Source organism: Chroicocephalus ridibundus, chromosome 4, assembly GCF_963924245.1.
Source record: "Chroicocephalus ridibundus chromosome 4, bChrRid1.1, whole genome shotgun sequence".
Classification (NCBI taxonomy): domain Eukaryota; kingdom Metazoa; phylum Chordata; class Aves; order Charadriiformes; family Laridae; genus Chroicocephalus; species Chroicocephalus ridibundus.
Genome location: NC_086287.1, coordinates 83,927,140 through 83,948,019, shown reverse-complemented (window position 1 = coordinate 83,948,019; position 20,880 = coordinate 83,927,140). Strand labels below are relative to the sequence as shown.

General features: G+C 43.4%; 1 protein-coding gene across 6 annotated transcripts in view; it reads left to right on the top strand.

Annotated features, from left to right (window-relative positions):
- SLC7A10 (solute carrier family 7 member 10) overlaps positions 1-20,880 on the top strand; it is a 36,747-nt gene that overhangs the window by 2,132 nt on the left and 13,735 nt on the right. For 5 of the 6 annotated variants that reach the window (XM_063334564.1, XM_063334567.1, XM_063334562.1 and 2 more), the window contains exon 2: positions 19,620-19,824. In XM_063334564.1, the coding sequence (XP_063190634.1) occupies positions 19,620-19,824 (205 nt within the window). Of the gene's footprint in view, positions 1-19,619; positions 19,825-20,880 lie in introns of those variants that run through there. The other variant, XM_063334566.1, reaches the window with a different exon arrangement.

Genomic DNA, 20,880 nt, shown 5'->3' with positions numbered 1-20,880 from the left:
TTCTGAGTGGTAGAGGGAAACCCTTTTCCCTTCAAGGGTTTAGACATTGGACTCTGATGTGTCCCGTGGCAAAGTCATATTGCTTGAGAACACCAAGAAAAAAGAAATCACCTTTGAAAAAAACCCTTCTTGCTCTGCATGGAGCTAAGAGAAGATTATGCTATTTTTCTTTAAATGTTTTTTATGTTATCTTTATTCAAATAGTGTATAAAAGTGCTGCAGATACAGAAAATGTAAGAGGATATTTTTGCACTATCAAATAGAAGTTTGATGCTGTGATCTGCCAGCATTACACCAAATGTTCTGTTTTGGCTAACTGCTCTACAACTCTAATCAGCTGCAGGATGAATATAGAGAATTATAATCTTCTAGTAATTAGTAACAGGAAGAGGAAACACGGGAGAGTATTTGGAAAATACTGCAAATATGAGCCTATAAGTATGTGATTAATAAACTTATGGTTGCCTTCTATACACTAATTCTGCATGTTTAAAATAAAGCACTATATGATTTGCAACTGGAAGGCGGCAGGGGAAATCAGATTGTTTTCCGAGTGCTCCCTAGCACGATGAAATGAGGTGAAAGAGAAGGCTTGGAGGTGGGGGCACCATTATCTGGTATATTTGAGAGTATTCCAATAATGTCAAGGTCTCTCCATATTTCGTAGTCCATTGGGACTCCGTGAAATTTCATAGTTGCATCTGAGGAAATAAAAACTACCTCTAGATGCAGGCACATCATTTCATCCAGCTTAAACATTACAGCTCCTGGCTGTCAGAGCTCAGAGGGTGCCCAGCCTGCCTGGGGAGCATGGGGCAGGTTCTGGTTCAGGGAGCAGCGACTCTGTTGGAGAGGGCAGAGCCAGCCCGCATCCTGCCAGCCTGCTGCCCTGCTAATGCCCTGCAAAACAGGGCTTGCTTTCCACTCTTCTTCCCACGTTTTGAATTATAGGACAGTTTTCTTACCACTCTCACAACTGAGATGTTTGTCAACGTAATAAATTGCTATGCCGTCTTAATACACTCACAAAACTCATCCTTTCAAATGTTTATCATCTCTTTATAGAGGTTTGAAAGGCGTTGCCATAAGAAATACCAGTTCATGTAACAGAAAATACTCAGAAAGAACAGCAGAACAAAGTACATCAAATTAGGAATATAATATGCCTGTCACTATATCTACCCCATTGGATGGTCTCCTGATTTCTCCCAGCAGCCGAGCTTTCTCACCACACATAAGACTATCCTTCATTACTTTTTTTTTTTTTGCATACAAACACGCATAATTAGAGAAGAAAGCTGTTTCCAAAGGTTGTTGCATGTTGAGGCAGAAGACACCTCTTTGGGGTATCCTAATGTAAACGCAGGTACTAAATACAAAAACTTTTTGTTTTAACATTAAAAAGAGACTGATACTTAATGACTGTAAAACCAAACAGAGTCTTTAGTAGTGGTAAAATCTTTCTGGCAATTCATCTCTGACACAGAATTTTGGAAAGCACCTGAGACTTGCTGTAGGAGTACCCAAACCGCTCTGTCTCAAACGCAGTTACATACAGTGAAAACAAATCTCTCATGGGCTCCAGCTATTAATAATCTTCTAATATACTCAATTACACTGCAAATTAAGCTTGCCAATACTCAGATGAAGTGATACAGCTTAAAAAGTAGTAACGTGTGCTTTATTATCTACTAGATAATAACTTACAGATACTATATAATTGCTTGAAAACCAAATTAGTATTTATTTAGCAGACAGAAATCTATGCCATATTTAATTCAACAGTTATTTTATACACTTTCTACGTAGCTGGCTTTATATCTCATTTGTAGAGCTATATATGTAATTAAAATTATTGCACATGTATCTTTTCTATGAGCACAGGCATAGGAGCTATAGAGAAAAACTCTTATTCAGTGTCTTCAAATGAAAGTTTTGCCTGTGTAGGTAAAAAAAATAAGTAAGAAGTTCCATGACTTGGCTCTGTGTAGTTTCTACCACATTCCACTGTTCTTTAGAAAAGTACAAGAATTAGAAACAGCAGCCTGATTAACGTCCGATACCAGCCTGCTTCTTTTGGTCTGAATAACAAAATTCACCATTCTTGCACCAGAAATGTACATTTAACTGTATACACAAATTGCATGCATAAGAGATGTTTGACTGTTTAATACAGATCAAGTAGCTTTATATAAAACAGTTAAACATCTCTTGAAACCTTTCTTTGTGCGGCTTGTAAAACTGTATGAAAGTAGCCATAGGGTCGTACTCGCATCGTGGTGAAGTCTGTTGTATACACATGAATGATTTTATGTCAGGCTGTGAGAAACCTCCCTGGAAGAATTGAGGGAAAATTGAGCCACAATAAGATATGTCAGCTTAAACTAAATACATCTCCATATTTTGCTGAGCACAGGTGGTCAAGTTACCTGCATCAGCTGACTTGGCGTTGCTTAAAAAATGCTGGCAGTGCTCATTGTACTCTTACACAAGCTTGGTGTAAGATCCCTTAGAAACTGGTTCCCAATGCAAGTCCAGTGATAATATCAAAACCATGTTCAGCTTCCCAGTGAGCACTACGTTCACTTATTGCTACTTCTGGAAGTAGCTTTCTAGAAGTTATCTGTCCACATTGCCCAGGAAGCAGCACATACTCGCTTTCTTCTGTAGCTGGTGCCAGTCCGGCACCCTATGGCTGCTCTCAGCAGAATGCGTGCGAGCTGAAAAGCCCCCTGACGTGGGAGATGCTTCCTTATGCCAGCGCTGTCCTGTGTGTAGTGCAAATTACTGTCCACATCACAATAATCCACCAAGGGAACAACCACATCAGTTTCCTCGGTTGTCATTTTATCTGCTTGGCATTGTACTTATTTACTAACAATTGCACCTGCATCTACAGGGAAGTTTTCATTTGCATAAATATCACTTCCAAGGGCAGCGCTCCAAGATAATGCCGAATTCAGAGGTATAACTGCACTGGGTGTGATTTTTCCTCCTTGCCATTAACAGGAAACTATTTACCAGCCTTCCTGCATATCACTTCGCTCTCTCCTTGCCCCTGTGCCTCTTGCCGTTCTAACGTGCCCTAAATCCCACAGACAGTCCCTATAGACAGAAACATAGTACAGGATTTGGCAAGCTGCTAGCTTAACAGTGCAGAAGGCGAATATGCGGAACTGGGAATAGCCTTTATGCTCATCTTTTTCATAACGTACAAAAAATTAAGTGGAAATCATAGAATGGTTTAGGTTGTTAGGGACCTTAAAGACCCTCTCATTCCTACCCCCAGACCAGGTTGCTCCAAGCCCCGTCCAGCCTGGCCCTGAACACCTCCAGGGATGGGGCAGCCACAGCTTCTCTGGGAAACCTGGGACGGTGTCTCACCACCCTCAGAGTGAAAAATTTTCTCCTGATATCTAATCTAAATCTCCCCTCTTCCAGTTTGAGGCCGTTCCCGCTTGTCCCATCACTACATGCCTTTATAAAAAGTCCCTCTCAAGCTTTCTTGTCAGCGCCCTCCAGATACTGGCAAGCTGCTCTAAGGTCTCCCCAGAGCCTTCTCTTCTCCAGGCTGAACAACCCCAAATGGATAGGTGTTAACGGCAGCTGCTTGATGCATCTCCGATCGTGTTTCACGTGTCAGTGTTGCTTAAGGAGACTGGTTATTGGTCATTGAATCAACTGGCACCCGTCAGGTCCATCCCTTTATCAGGTAATGTATCAAATCATTAGGAGATGATTCCTAGGAAGGCCCAATGGACTTCACTGCAGTCGTACCTGAGTTACAGGACTGCAGCAGAAAGGAAGGTGTATGAGAAAGTCAGAAGAAAAGCATGCACATCGCTAGGTGATTTCTTCTGTCATCCCACCCAGGGAAAATGGTGGTGTTGCAGCAAGATTCTTCTCCCCCTCTGAATCTGCATGAGAGCATTTCACTTTTATAGCTAGCTGTAGTTTCAGGACACACTTTTGTTCACTGACTTGTGAGAGTAATACAGATTACTTCAGTGGTTCTCTCTTTCAAAAAAAAAAAGTGTTTCTGTGAAGAAGGAGTCTTCTGTATCTCTGTTACACACCTTGCTAACTAATATTTTGAGCATTCAGTTCCACATGGCATTTTGTGACATAACACACAAAGTATTTGCACATACGTGGATTTTCAGGACAATACTTCAGGATCTAGCTCTAGACCGTAGAGAAATGTAATTCAATATCTTGTTCTTATAAATGCAAATTATGGATAGATAAAGGCAGCAGTCAATTTTTGTTCAAGATAAATGGCACACCTTCCTTACTAGCAAGAAACCACAAAGGCACTTTTGAGACACTCGTGAAGATTTTTTCCGTACAGTCCAGAGGCTTAGGCTCCTATTCAGAACTACTGAAAATTACATGTCCAGGTTCCATACGTACATTAAAGCTGACAGGTGTCCATAATTTGGTATCATACCCAGTATGAAAAAGATGTGCATGCTACCAAGAAAGATCAGACCTTACATTTTGAAAGAAAGAAACCTAGGGTTGCCCATCCAAAATGCATCGTGCAAGTTACATTTATGGCATGATACGTTTCAGGGGTGTTCTCATGTTCTTCGAGGCTGTTCCCACATACAGTTATCCATCAGAATCGTTTGGGGTAGCCTTTCACCTGAGTTTAGGGAGCTGAAAACAAGCTGCAGTTTCACTAGCAAGTGAAAACCATGGCAAAGTTCAAATTAAGCTTGGTAAAAATCCAGGGAGATCCTGCAGCTTCTCTGGGTTAGCAGCTTACCTCTGAGAATGAATTTACAGAGGGAGACAAAAAGGAGCTCTAATTAGAAATTCCTGGCAGGGGAAAAAAAAAAAAAAAAGCCTTAACTTTATATTTTTCTTAATTGAGTCTTTCTGGATATAGAAAACGGTTTTGTTTGTCCACAGATGTGCCTTTCTGCTGCAGTCTGTGTCCAGGATAATTCAGCGTGTGAAGTCCCTCGGGTACTTCAAGGAGCAAGAGCCAAAATAGCAGCAAAAAAACAAAGTAAAAAATGTCAACATGAACCAATCCTTCCTCTATGATCTTCAGGAGCAGCAGTGGGGCATAGTGAAGATCTTTTGGAAAAAAAAACTGAATTTGTACTTTATAAAGTCAGTGATACTTGAGCAAAACTTGGCACATTCGTAACACAATTCTGTTCCCAGGTTATTCACTGTCAGGTATTCATTGACTGGTACGTTTGGTTTGGGTGGTTTTAGTTTGAGTGGGTTTTGCCAGTTGTTTTGGGTTTGGTTTTTTTTCCCACTTCTTACCTTCCAAAAAAGTAGAAAATTCTGATTGGGACACAACGGCTTTCTGCGGTGGATGCCAGTAGTTTAGATACCCTGCAACAGAAACTCTCCTTCTTCCTCAATAGATGAAAAAACAGAGGTAGCATCCTTTGGTAGTGTCTTACTCCTGATCTGGCAGTACAGTGCCTGCTTTCAGTACTGCCATAAATCTCCACTCGTGTTCCCTTTTCCTGTGCCTTGCAGCTCATTTCCTTCTAGCATAATGTAGCCTTTTCTGTTGAGAAAGTCTGTTCTGCTTTGGCAGGCTCACAACAAGCAGAAATGGTTTGGTAGAGGTTTAGCTTTTTTGTGTTTGGAGCTTTTTGTGTGCCAAACTTTTCCTTTCAAGACCCCGTTTTTTGTTGGACTGCGAGGGGAGTTTCTACTAGCTGCCACACTTTTTTGTCATCTTGATTGCAGCATGATAAAATGAGACAGCATTTGTCAGTACCAAAGTGCCCTAAATATAAAACATCCTAGCAGTGCTGTTTTTTCTGCTGGTCCTGAAAAACCCAGAAGTCTCCCAAAGAGTTCTTTAGCAGATGTTCCACGGCGAAGAGCAGGGAGCCAGCAATCCAGCATGGACTGAGCATCTCAGCATCCTAATTCTTTTTTGAATGCCTGTTATCCCTCTCTGTATAGTGAAAAAGCATAGAGAATATGCAAGCCCTGTTCTCCTGCAGAGAAAAGCCGTATATAATGGTAAATACATTTCTTCACACGCTAGCCTCCACAAAATCTCTTTATGCAGTATTAGTTTGTTCTCCTGATGTGTTCTTCTGGCACTGGCCTCTGCACGTCAGGGCTGAAAAGCAAGATTAGAGGAGCGGTTGTCTACAAATTGTTCCCATCTTCAGGAAATTGTAGATTCTGTTTTTCAGATTTCAGGGTAATGAATAGCCCAATCTAGTAATAGGGTGAGCCAATTAAATTCTTGCTCCTGGACATGGTTCATCATCTCTTTCAGACAATACAGAAAATTCCACTGGATTTCAGAGTAAGAAAGGTGGAGAGGAATATACTGGTGATGTTTAAGCCTGAGGAACCTCAGTATCATTGAGTAATGGAGTAACCCCCACGGCTCAATTACAGCAATTTATTTAACACTTTCCTTAGAATAGTACCAAAACTTATGGAAAAATAAAATCTTTCTGCATCTGAAAATTAAGTTGAAATTTTTTATCTGATCCTTAAATACTATTGTAGTCACACTTCAAACATGGGTCTTCAAGAACAATAGTGCAAAACAGCGTTAAAAATCAGTAAGACTTCAGAAAGGTTATTTCTGACTCCAAGAAATAGGTCAGTGATCTGGATGAGTGGTGGTTTTTCTGCTGTGAAAAACAATAGCTCTTTCATCAGTTACATGAAGCTGCATAATCTAGATCAGGCCAAACATCTTAATACAATATACCGCAAAAATTATGTTTGAACAATATAAGGACCTTATTTAGAGTCACAAAAGCCAGGAAAAATCAAGCTAAGGAAGAATCTCATTCTCTTGAACACACTGGGTCAGAGAACTAAAATCCACAATATTATATGATCTATGACAGTGAATGTCACAAGGCTGCCCATCACAAAACCTCTGGTTCACATGTGGCACTGGGCAACCCACAGACATGTTAATTATGCTACATTAACTCCGGGTCAGATAACCACAGAGGGACCAGCAGTCAGGCTAGGAACAGTTGCTCTCTAAGTGTAGAGATGTCCATTCAGACAGTGGAGGACAGAAGTTGAGCTCTGAATACTGAAGCGCCTTTTCTATAACTTAAGCAGTTTTGCAAAAGGGTCATTGCACTTGAATACATGTGCATGACATAATAAGCTACAGATCGGACCAAAAAAAGCATCATTAGTTGGATAGTGTCTTGTAGTTCCTAAGTGTCTTCCATCTTTTGCTATTACATTGTGTGACCACCATGAGACAAGAAGAAAAAGCTATTAGCACATGTCATATATGATGGCTTTGTAATAGTCCTGTGTTGTGCTGTGAGATCGCTCCTGCTCAGGCCCCACGAGGAAGGCTGATGAATCCAGAAAAGTGTTCCTTGCCTCCCTGCCAACCCATGCCTTGGAAAAGATCAACGTGTGCTTCTCCATAAGCCTGAAGATAATGGCTGCCGAGGAATATGAGGACACAGCTTTAAACGGTGTGCTTTTGTATCATAAAAATTCATCCTTTGTATAAAACACCCAACGGATCAGTTTTTCTTAGGGAGTTGCAAGGAATGGACCGAGAAGAATGAAAACGAGGGGTTGAGTTCCTTCTCTGGATTATTTCAGAATTCTTTAGCAGCTCTCCTGAGAGCTTAACAGAAGAGGGTTTGCTTGCTTGTTTTCAGGGAGGTTGTCTCAGATTATGTCTCATTTCTATTTCCCCATTACTTTTTTTTTTTTCTCTGCACAGATTTTGTCCTGTCTTGGTAGCAGATTTCTTTCTTTGGTAGTTGGGGTTTCACGCCTTGTTTTATCACTAATTTAAAACAATGCAGACAGTTCTGATGTCCATGAAAGGGAGATGAAACCATTTCAGAAACAGCATTCTAGGACTCCATAAACACAAACGTTTCTTTTCTGATACTCTTAAATGCAGTCTGAAAACTTGAAAAGCCATTCACTTTGGAAACATAAATAATTAGCTCTTCTTAGAAGTGTCTTGAAAATAGTAATAGCATTAGTTAGTACAAAAGAGCAGAAAGTATCCAAGCCTGCTAAGCTTCTAAACACTGTACTTAGACTCAAGTAAATTAAAAAATAGCTGAATCAATATTTTAAAGAATAAGGGAAAGAAGTATTTGACTCTGGGTGGTGTGCTCACAGGCCTAGCCTTCAGCTTGGAAGGGATTTCTGTTTGTATGACAGAATTAAAATATTTGTAATTAAAAAAAAGCTGACAAACTACTTTTTTGTACTACTGCTAGTAGATTTTGTTGCAATAAAGCCATTTCTTAAGGAAAACTCTGCCAGAGACCAGTAGGACACAACGCCTGCATGTTTGTTGGTAGTGGACACGGCCAGTTCCCTAGCAACGCATTAAGATTTAAGCAGACTATTATAAAAGGTACACAAATCCTGTACGAATTATGAGTGCGTACAGAAGGAATAGCTCCCCTTCATGTGCTCGCGCTGCTGACTGAAGATCAAAGACCTTTTTCTTAACAGGTCCCAAGTCCCTCAAATGCCACTGAAGTCAACGAGAGCAGAGGACTTCACTGCCTCATAGGATCAGGCCCTAAATTAAATTAAAGCAGCTGGGCATGAAGCACGTTAATCCTTCATTCCCCACACCCCTAAGTGAGGCTGGCACTTGTACCCCAGTGAAGTCGGGTGAGAATGGACCATACTGTGTTCGGGTTGCACAGCCCAGCGGAGAGTGATGGCAACAAGTGTAATTGTTCTCATTAATTAAAGTTACAAGAGGCCAGTCTCGTACGTTCCTTTTACCACAAATCTAACAATGAAAACACTTGTCATTGACCAAACGCGGTCAGGGCACAGGAGCTGCCCCAGCATCCCAGCTGCCCTTTGCAGCAGGTAGGGATCGTCCTCTCCATTTCAGGGACGGGGAAAATGGCGCATGGAGGCCAAGAGGAGCAAATTCACTTCTAGCCACCAACTCACAGGACCTCCCTGAAGACAGGTCTCTGAATACACCATCTATTGAAATCCCCAAATTTCCCTTTGTGGCCAAGACAGCCTGAGGACATGTAGCTGCGCAAAAGCACCAGAACTAAAAAACTCCCAAACCAACAACAAAACTACTGTACAGTGACATTTATAAAGAACCTACTTCAACCAGAGGTCTATTGCTTTAGGAACCTAGGAAAGAAGGAAAACAAGACAAATCAAACATCTCCGATCTGTGGCAGAACTAGAATAGAAAGTGTATCGTAACCAGGGTCCTATACATTGCGATGGCAGGGGTGCTCAGGCCTGTGTTGATCTGTATTTTGCAGGGTTAGCTAATTTAATTCCATGTTTCTGTGTACTCAAAACATTCTGTAAGCAAGCGTTTGCATCCAGGGGGAAGGAGTGACATTTTTTTGGATGAAATTTTTATGCAGCTGGTCAACTGCTTAGACAAACCTGATATATAAAACATTAGCGAGCAACATGAAGTCTACTAATTCTGAAAATACTTAATTTCAAGAGGTAGTTGTGGTATTTGCTAATAGAGGATTCATATGCACAAAAGAAAATTATGTAGTAATATTGCTAACTCTTGAGATCATACTACAACAGGTCTGGCATTTTCCTTAAATTTCCAGATCATTGATATTTAAGAGCTTCAAGGAAAGCTGCCGTTTCTTTTGGAAGTCAAGAGGTTTCTAATTCCTGTCAGTAAAATTATCTAAATGTATTCTTTAAATAGAAATTTAAAAATTTAAAATGAAGTCAAGATACATGTCAGCACCAATTTCTAAACACACGAGGACAGCAACACAGCATTGTAAGCGACGCCTGTACAAGCGTATACTAAGCCAATATGTATTTGTAAATCTTACTCAGACACAGGTTGAGCCAGTTACCAAAGTGCACTTAAAATTAAGTCCAAGTTTTAAACCAAACATCAATGTGCAATAGCTGTGCGCAACCCAGAAAGCATAAATACAATTTTTTTGCTTTTAAATTCCACCTCAGTTCATTGACCACAGTGAAACATAAGCCTATCTTTGTATTGTTTGCTAAACGGAGACAAAGCCATTTCAAGAGGTAGTGATACCATGCTGACAGAGGTGAAACTAACTACAGCAGCATTTGCTAACACAGATTTACAACCAGAAGAATGTAAACTTGAGAGCTGAAATGATTTCCAATCACGGAGCGGTGAAACCTGCAAGAACAGCACACTTTGCTAAAGAGCTTGTGGCTTGTTGGCATCTGCATCCAAAACAAGGTTTGTGTAAGATGCAGGCAATGGCAGTGGATCTTATACGAGATTCTTAATCAAGCTTTCTTCCCAGTAATGTAACCTGAGCTATAACACAACAGTTTGTGTGTTTGGATGGCTTGTTACTGCTATTTTCATATTACTTTCTTTTAAATATGTATCGCCTGGGATTTCAGTTCAGAAAGGCACTTTCAACATTTAACCCCTTTACTTTTCAGGGCAATATTGAAGACATAGCTTTACCTTAAAAGTTTAACATACTTAAATTCCCATGATACCCCTTCAGAGATTAAGGACCAAGCAATGCCTAGTTTAGAGATGCTTTTCTTAGTGGAGCCCAGGTGATAACATCACAGGTTTGCAGAAGCTACATAGGCATGGTCCAAAGCTCCACCAACAGGCCGGAGTCCAAGCGGACCTTTGCAGGGCTCTTCTCCGTGGGGTAGGGGCAGAAGACATAAAACCCAGTAATTCAAGAGAAGATCAGAGGCAAGAGTGGGAGTTACGTTTTGCCTTATCTACAGCTGAGAAAATCAGTTCAAGCTGTGTCTTTTCTCCAGACCTGCTCGTTCCTGTAATGCTGTCCCGCGAGTCCCCCGTCTCCCTTCAGTGCTGCGGAGCCCAGGGGCAAACACAGCTCATGGGTGGGCTCTTGGTGGCCACAGCTGAGGGTGGAAAGGGCACCAGTGCAGGCAAAAAGAGTTTTTAATTAGCAAGGAGGATCATTTTTCCCAGCAGAGAGCCATAAAGCAATGCTGTGCAAGGTAAGCAGGGAGGTGCCGGGTGGGGGCCAGAGAGCCAGCACAGCTTCCAGGAGGGTTTCTCCAGTAGAGCCCAGACTCACCTAACAAAAAAGATCCTTCTGTGCACTCAAATTAGTGTGCCGTGTAACTCTTGAAATTGCATACAGCCATTTTATTTCATCTTTCTAATTAGGCAAATGATGATAGTACCATGAGGACTGAGGAGGACTTTCAGGAATGGACAGGAGGAGGCTTTTCCCACTGGGCAGCAGTTGCTGATAAATTTTCCAGAGTGTTCGAGTAATCTGTTTACCAAGCTCAGTCACAACGAGCAAGAAGAATAGAGATAGGAGGAGAAAAAAAACCCACATAATTTTCCATGAAACAAATTCTGCTTCAAAGGTGGCGTGAGGGTCCCTCCCTTGGCAGGAGCAGGGCTGAAGAGCCTGGGCTGGCAAAAAGCTGTATCTGTCCTTGTCTGACCCACAGCACTCCCTGGCACAGCTGAACTCGTTGGCTGTTCCTAAAGCTGAGTTGGTGAGCTTTACAGCAGCGTTTTGTAATTGCTCTTCTTCCTGATAAATACTGGAAACCATTGCAGGTGGCGGAGGGCTCCATGAGCCATCCCTGGGGCACAGCTGTCACTTGCGGGATTTCTCAGCCAAGGGACAAACATTAAATCAGCTGCATGGGCTGGCATCTGCCTCGTAAGCTGCTATGGGAGGACCTTGCTCCACTATCAGTTGGTTTCCTTAAGCTCAGGGTTTATCTGGCAGTGGTCAGTCACACAGTGCCCTAGAGGAGACCCCCCACCTCCGCATGCAGGCAGGGCAGGGCATGAGGAACTGCCCCTTTCTGCATCAGGGGATTTAATGACACATTTCTGCTGTTTGCAGGTAAAACTCCAAGTCAGGATATTGAGGTGCAGAGAGCACAGAAAGCAGATGTCAGAGAGGTGGCAAGGGCTCATACAAAGCTGCAGTGTTACAGAGAGCCGTGCAGTGCTGCACGCTCTTACCAGGGCAACCCAGGCATAGAACACTGGAGGGGTTTCCCCCACATCCCTCTCACAGCACCAAGGTAGGTTGGACATTCAGCTCCTCTTTGGGAGCTAGTGGAAGGGTTGAAGCATTCTGCAGTGCCGCAGCAGTGCTTGGCTTCAAGGGTGACAGTAGCTCCTGTACGTGCTGAAGTGCCACAGGAGAGAGGGGTTGGAGCCCCTCTTCCCGCAGCCCCTGCACCACATCAGGGGCAATGCAGTGGGACCCACTGAAAAGGGCTGTTCCGCAGGTCTGTGCTGGAGCCCCTCGTCTTCCCCTGGCAGCGCTGCCCTGCCGTAAGCCCTGCCGAGGCCCCCGGTGCCGGGGTGAGCGGGAAGGGAAGGTGCAGTGCAGGGCTCAGCACGGGTGGCTGGCAGCGGCTCCTGCCTGGACACAGCCCGGCTGCTCAGATGCTGTGCTTGGTGCGGCAGCGTGCTGGAGCTCGCACAGTGGTACCCCTTCGAGAAAAACCCCAAAGAAAATGCCTCCAAGTCCCTAGAAGGCTTTTCCCAGTATTTCTGCCTTATCTGCGGTATTTGTTGCAGCGTGTAGAGAAGGGCCCAGGAAGCTGAGCCTTGCTCTCCGGGGTAATGAGATGCAGCCCACATATCCCAACACTGGCACGAGAAGAGGAGAACAAGTCAGAAGTTAAGGAAGTAGAGAAATCAGACCAAGTACAAGAGTCAGAACAGAGGAGCAGGAAATAAAGCAGTGGACTGTGGGCCTGAAAAGAGCAGACAGAGCCTGCAGCCGGTGAAAGGATTAGCAGCACAAAGAGAGTTCTCAGTTTAGAACAACAACAAAAATCCTATCATACAGGCTTTAACTTCTCCTTTGATATGAACATATTGCAGCAGCATTACTCAAATAAAATGGAATAAAACCATGCACTAGCAGACATCCGTCTCCTCCTTCATTATTTCAGATGCTCCTAAGAGGCCTGACCCCAGCATCTCCTCACCGTTTATCTACCTTAGTGCAGGTCTGTCCCCGGCACGCGTCACCTGAATGCGTGGCCTCCAGTGCAGGGGGGCACCGCCGACACGGGCACCCCAACTAACAGGCGCAGCCATGTCTCCTCCCAGCTGCTCAGCCATGCCCTGCAGTTTTGAACACGTAGATCTGTAAATTAATCTGTCACACCTAGCGTGACATGATGCTTGCAAGCCAGAGAAGGGGGTCAGAGTTTCCAGTGCTGTTGTTGGTTAAGGAAGCATTTGCATTCGACTCTTGAGTGCTATAGTGACAATATCCCACATCATATCTTTTGCAGCGAGGTCTTTACAGTACAGATGTGCCCTCCCTACAAGTACCATCAGCACCCACCAGTGTAATCTCCTTTCAGTGCTTTTCAAGCAGCAGATTATTTTGTGTTGATCACGTTACCAAAATAAAGGCTTAAAAGCTTTCTTGATGAAGTCGCACTTGGTTAGCCGCCTTCTGTAGAAGGAAAGCACCTGACGAATTATCACTAGTTTTACAAAAAGGTGACAAAAGACGATCCCCTTTCAGAACAGTAGAAATTCTAAACGACCACATTTTCTGTTGTTAAGATGTTGGTACCTTGGCAGAGGGTGGGCTAGTAATGGTGTAGGCACGGTCAGCCTCGCGCGTGAGCAGTGGAACAGCAAAGTGCTGCAGTCCCATGAACGCCTTCCGGGTTTTGCCAGTCCTGCTTTCCTCTATGGCTGCTTTCCACTGCTGCTGGAAAGTGACTCCAAACTAACAGCCGCTATTAAGCGGTTTATACAGCTTAAGCCAGAGCCAAATGTGCAGCTTACTACTTTTAAAGAACTATTCAAACAGCCCCAGATGTATTAAAGGTCCCCGGAAGACTGAAGTTAGCAGTTCCCACAAATTTGCTTTGATTGCTCTTCTCTACGTTGTGAATTTTTCATCTAATTGCAACACAGCTGTCTAACACCCCCAAAATCACACAGTGCAGCCATCAGGTACAAGTAGGATCCTCTTGCTATTTCTGCTTATTGGTCTCGTTGCGATTTAATCGACCTTATGTTTTCTTAATATATCAAAGACAAGAAAAAAGAGGTTCTTCTCTCTCAAGAGAGAGATCCATGCACTCATCTTGCAAACAGGTTGATTCCAGTAACACTGAGGAAAACCGCAAACCAAAGACGTGACAGCCACCATAATATTCCCTAAAACTCAGGGTGGATGTTGCAGCCCCTCCTGCCCCCCGCACCCTGGTTTCCGGAGAAAAGGGAAGGGCTGGAAAACCCAACCATGTTTCTTCGGGTTTACATTCATTAAAGGAAAATTTTTGGCTCGTTTTTCTTAAGTGAAACAGTTTTCCAGGAAACTGAGCCTGGCTTGTTAAATATTCCAGTCGGTAAAAGGCAATACTAGAAATTGCAAGCATCCTTTTGAGGATCCTGCGGCTCATTTTAATATATAGATACTAAATTTTAATATACAAATATTAAAACAATTGGCAAATCTCCATAGTACCTTATGCAATAGCAAAATTTAACCCTAGTACTAAAACAGACTATCACACCCTCTGTTAGACCACATGTGTTCATATAAGCAAAGTTATGCCTGAAATACTGCCCTTCACTCGGTTTTGTGTTCTACCCGCGCCTTCCTTGTTAGAAAAACTCGGTTCTTCAGGTCCTCGTGGACTACATCTATATTTTCGTGCTCAAAAGGCAAATATCTTCTTTATAAATCATGACAAGTGAAAGAAAACACTTTTGTCAGTATTTTAAGTAACCTGATTTTTTAAAAGCTTTAAAGTTGGGTGTAGCATAATCAGATTATAAATTCTTAACCCAGTAAAATCTACTTGGAATGCTGGAATCGTAGTTTATTGTAGCTGGTCATGTTCTTACTTGCTAAGAATTTTAACATAAATATTTGAACTGAAGTCAGATTTTAAGATCATTTAATTTTGTTAAATACCAATCCCCTTAGACATTAAATGATCACTGTTATTTTTGTAGCCACTTTTCAGTTTTTCCTTTGCAATCATATTAGCAGAAGAGCCATAATTCATTTTCCGCTGGTACAGTAGTTACCTTTTTTACTCACATATGAAGTTAAATGGCTATTACTTTAATGCCAAGCTCTATAGATTCTTCTATTCTTCATCCATTCTTCATTAAGACTTTTGGGAATGCTATTTAAAAGCAAAGAAGTTCAAGGGCATTACATGAAATATCTGAAGCACCGCCACAAAGCCTAAATTCACACTTGAGTAGCGGTGCAGGAAACACACTTGGCGTGTTTGGGGGTTTTAATTCAGCCGAGTCCCTCTATCCTAGTAATTTTTTTAAGCATAACTGGTTTGTTGATTCAGAACTTCCCTTACCCTTTGTATTTCAAAGGCGGGGGCACTTGGATCTCCTGTATTAAGCGCTGCACTTCTGTCGCTAAGCTGGAGAGCAGCAGGGCAGAGCCCCTGTCACCCAGGGCACAGAGCCCCTGTCACCCAGGGCACAGAGCCCCACGTTTGGTCACCAGAACCAACCGCAGCCAGAGGGAATGCCTGTGCCGCCACCAGGTTCCCGGTTAGCACCAAAAGCGCGTTACTTCTTGGCTGGTTTTGTAGGTGTCTCATGCCCTGCCTTCCCAAACAGGCAGTGACAATCAAAACCAGTCACTGATGCCCTCAATTAGGAGTGCTTAGCTTCTGAGAGCCAATTAGTAACTGACAGTTAGCTGGACTAGAGGCTGCTTGGTTTAGCAGCATTCTGCTAAATAAATATATAAATAAACACCCACAATGAGCTACATCATCGCCATTATTGACTTAATCTACCTCATACTTAATTTGGATTTAAACAATTTGTAAAGCACGATTCCTTTTGACTAAGCTTTTTTTGTTGCTGTTAAGCAGTATTCTCAAACCTTCACAATATTTCATACTCAAATAAGATACATTTATTTATTAACTCCCAGGCAGGACGCAAAGCTTCAGCACTGGTTTGTAAAAGAGCTATTTTAAATAATGACACAGACTGTCATCCTGTTGGCCTGGACAATGTCTACTGAGATGTGGGAGCCTCGAGAGGATGGGTGGACTTTTGGTTATCCTTCTGTTCACAGCTGTCAGTGAAAACTGTCTCTATCTACTGTTGAGGATGCAGTATACCACTATATCAAAAGAAAGCTGTAACTGAAACCACGTTGGTCTCAAACATTTCATTTTGAAAAATAATGGGGTACATTCCCAGCATCGGCACTGAGAAAGGATTCTGGACTGGCCCTTCTTAGCCGATACCCAGACACATACCGAGACCACTGTTACACCCCTAGCAAGGAAACAGCCAGTGTGCAGCTGGGGACTGTAATGCTCAATGATGCTGACTCTGTCTCCCTGACGCCTGCTCTGATCCAGTGACCTGCCAGGTGCCACCTTCAGCTTTGGACCACCGTCTCCTGGGGACGATGAACCGCACTCCATGAAAGCGGGAGCCTGGCAGGATTTATGCTTGTGAACCACACACAGGTTCTCAGGAGTGTTGCCCGCTGTAATCCTTCCCTGAACAACTAGTCACAAAGTGATTTACCTGACTGCAGCCGAAGAAAAAGGCGCAGAATTTCTTTGTTGTTAATATTTCACTTTGTAGGGGAAGGAGCTGCTCAGACAAATTTCTAGTCCGTATCACAGACCCATTCAGAAATTCAGGCGTATGACACAGATCTTTAGTGAAATACACAAGCGGTAAAAAGGCATGAGTGATATTTTTCTTTGCTAGCCACACAGGAGATATTGCTTAGTTTTATCAGAAAAATGGTCTCTAAATACGCTCAGTAAGGCCATTCCTAAAGGACTGCTGAATACTTTCAGCGGGCTGCAAGATCCATTATTTTTACAGTCCGTGTGGATTGTGTGCTGCAGGTAAATAAAAGATGCCTTAAGAACTTTGCATGCTAAGTTAATACACAAAGTATTACCAGATCCCTTTATTTTCTCACAAGCAGAGTGATTATTTACTGTATTCCCTTAAAATGCAGTTCTTGATGCATTTTAGTGAGAATTCAGCTTTTGTTTAAAGGATGAGTTTCAACTCCCATAGTTATATTGAAAAACATGTGAAGGGAGCAGGAGCACTGAGCAGGAGGAGATGGTGCAAGAGGAGCCGGGGGACCCATTTCTGGGTTATTCTGTCTTTGGGCAATTCCTGTTGGTTCAGTACTGGCGTTGCCAGAACAGGAACGAGTACTGTCCCATCCCAGAGAGCTCTACTGGGGTGAAAAGTGGCATGTCCTAAATTCAGTATGTTCCCCAAAACACCCCTGGCTTCTCCCAGAATTGCAACATTTTCAGGTGCACTGATCTGTGAAAAATAGATACACGGAGGTGTCTATGCTGGCAGGTAGAGGATCATTTTTAAGGGTCCTTTATAACTTAAGGCCTTCCTCCATCTGCAGGAGCGTAACTGTTACAACTGCAGCACACAGCAGTGCCAGAGGCTTTGTCAAGATGTTTTTTTAAATTCCTAAGACAGGTGTTTGTTTTTCAGCTTAAATCAGGATTTGTTACAGTTCCTGAACAGGGCGCAACCAAGCTTCCAGAAAAGCTTGTTTGTTTTAGGTATGTTGCAACGCTTCAGCCAGCAGGAGAAACTGTGACCAAAAAGCCCCGTAAATTTTACCAAGTATTATGTATGCTTTAGCAATACATTAACTCTTCATCTGTCTTCTTGAAAGATTTCACCACTCCACGCCAGCCGTGCAGCTTCCCAGCAGGGACGACCCAGCACAAATCTATTTGCGCTGTGAATAATCTCATGCGGCTCATCCGCATCAAACCCCGTTCCTTTGTGGGAAGGGAGCTGCCACGATTAACGCCGTAGCAGTGGTTAGGGCTCCTTGTGCTAGTTCAGCTAAGGTATAGTTATATTCAATTTTACTGTTATTCTAGTATGAGCTAGTTTTGATAACATCTACATCCCTGACCTGATTTTTTTTTTTAAATGCATAGAAAGTGCTCCTCGTCCCAGAGGATATCTATCCCCCCTTCAGCAGGAGGGCTCAGGTGGGAGATGCCTCCATCTTCCCCAGGGATCCCCTCCGTGGCCAGAGACCTCAACACTGCCAAGACTTTTCTAAGCTTTACCCTCAACCTTCTCCATCACCATTTAAGCTGGTTATTTCTGACTTAGTCTTATCTGTGTATCACAAACATTACAGAAAGCAGCCCATGCACACAAAAATGCATTTATCACAAATATTGTCTGTACATTTGCAGATTTCTTGTCTTGTTCAGCTCCTCTCTGGAGTAAACTCCAGTTCCTCACATCATATTTTACAGTCCCTGGACCGGGAGGCGCTGAGCCCAACTGGCCACCGCTGCCGGCGCTGGGGGAAGGAGGGGAGAGCGTGGGCAGGGCTGGCTGCTCCCTGTGCCTCGGTCATCTCCCTGCTCCCACACATTTTACACCTTTCCGTTTCCTGCGAAACCAAGTGCAGCAAAACATGGTGTAACTAGATGTATTTAGGGAACTTGCTGTACATTGCAAGCTGAAAAGCATTTATAAAGCAGAGGGGAGGAAGAGAGCTTAGATTTGATGATGCTCAGGTTCAAAGGCTGCCGAGAAGCTGTTGTAGATGACAATACCTCATTAGCGACTGGTATCCAGTATTTTATTTTCATGTCTACACTAATAAGAAATGCTCTTCAACAGCATAGGCTGAAACTCAATTCTGTCAGTGAGGATTTTAATGCTAACTCATAAAAGAGGAAAGCCCTCAGCAGAGTCCTATAACAGCAGGGTCTTCACATCCTTTGGGGAAAAGGGTGCTATTCAGGTATCACTCAAAAAGTACCAAGACTGACAAAAAAAAAAAATCTCTCCTTCCAGACTCAGAGCAGCTATGGGCACCTCTTGCAGAGCAGTTCCCGCTGGTCTGGGAGGACAACCATGCCCTGGCCCCACGCAAAAAAAGAGCATCTGTGATACCCAGCACTCCCCTTCTACACCCAGCACTCCCTCAGCTCACACGCTAATTAAACAAAATTAGTAGGACAAAGTCCACATTGTCTGATTGTTCAGTCACCCCACAATATCCCTTTAAAATCTGTGGGCAATGACTAAGCAGCACAGGTATTGCAAATACAAAATATTAATTAATTTCTAACATTCAAGACTTTGAGATGACTTTTCAAGCACAATCTTAAACCCTCCCTGCTGGCAAGCGCACCTCCTGCCCTGGCATGGTAGATAATGCTACAGAGGGGGTTTTTTACTTCCCAACGCGCCCTGAAGATGGGCCTTATCTTGTTTAGGTTCCTCTCAGGAGGAGACAAAAGTCTTCATTACAAAGGTGCTTCTTCGATAAGGTACTTGGTCACAGCGGGTGACAGCAGCTGTCTGAGTCGGTGACACAAAACCGCTAGTTGCAAATGCAGATGCTCACCTGACCCTTACCGTGCTCCAGCAGAGCTGAGCACGCTCTCACCCTCCTTAATTGCTGATAGACGGCGCTTTCCCCAGGGCACAATCAGGTAAAATACAATCAAGCAAAATCTGGAAGAGAGGGTTTGGTGGGGGGGGGCTCTTGTTCGGGTTGGTGGGGGCATTCCCTTATTTTTAATTTAAAAAATGAAAATAAAAGTGCATTTCTCACTTCCTTTTACCTCACTGCAAACCTTTTGTTCTTTTCCAGGTAATATCATTGGTTCTGGGATCTTTATTTCTCCAAAAGGAGTTTTGGAGCACACCGGCTCGGTGGGACTCGCTCTCATTATTTGGGTGCTTGGCGGTGGGGTGGCTGCCCTTGGCTCGCTATGTTACGCCGAACTGGGAGTCACTATCCCCAAATCGGGAGGGGATTATTCCTACGTCACAGAGATTTTTGGTGGGTTAGCTGGGTAAGTACCCTATCTCTATAAAGTAATTTGAAAACATGTTTATATTAAATATAAATAAATGATAAATAAATAAATAAATTCTGCACTTAAATATATTAAGTGTGGAAAAGATACGTCACTTGGAAGAGAGAGGGAACATTTGTCAATAAAATGCTTTTGCAACGTCATTCTTTCTGCTCTCATTAGAAATACCAAATTGCCCCTATGCAGAGGTACGAGCGCTTTCGCTTCCCTCTCTGACTCGATAGGGTCCGTGAAGGGGAGGAACGGGGCTGTAAACGATGCTGTGTCCAAGTGCGGCGCCTGCGCGCCAGCCACCAACCATCAGGACCTTACACCGAGGAGCTTCGCGCATCAGGGAAGCCAGGCTGGAGCTCCTGATCATAAACCACAGCTCCCCTCTAACCACCAGTGCAGAAGGCAGCAAACATTTCTATGGCATTACACTGCGAGACCTTCCTACAGCAGCACACAGAAAGTCGCTGGGGAAGGAGATTTGCCCACAGAGGCGTTCCGGGCGCAGGTGGGCAAAAATAAGTGCACAAAAGAAGTGCTGTAAATTCAAAGAGGGGAAATGCTAATTCAGGGAATGATTTCTCTTTGGCAATACCACAAATGGAGTAGTGTGGCTAAGGGAAGAAGGGACAAGTGAGAAGAGGTCATCATTTATATTTGACTGTATGTTTTATTGTGTCTTCAACAAGAAAAATGAAACTGATAACCTGTACTCACAGCTGACTAGAGAAGCACCAAAACCTTCTGGCCAGCTCGCTCATTTGCAAGTAAAGAAGCCATGCCACATGTTGGTGCTTTATTTGTGAAAAATAAGCACCATAACTGCAAACTAGAGAAAGAAAGTGGCAAAAATATTCCTTCTCATTTGAGATGGAAAACAAGCTCGTAGCAGTTGAGCTGGCTGCTGAGTAAATGGGCACCGGCGTAATGCGGGCGGGCTGTCACCCCGTCCCATGGGATGTCCCCGTGCTGGTGCCTGCTGTGGCACTGGGCACAGCCAGCATCTGAACACAGGCTGGGTGACACGGGAGTTTTCTGATG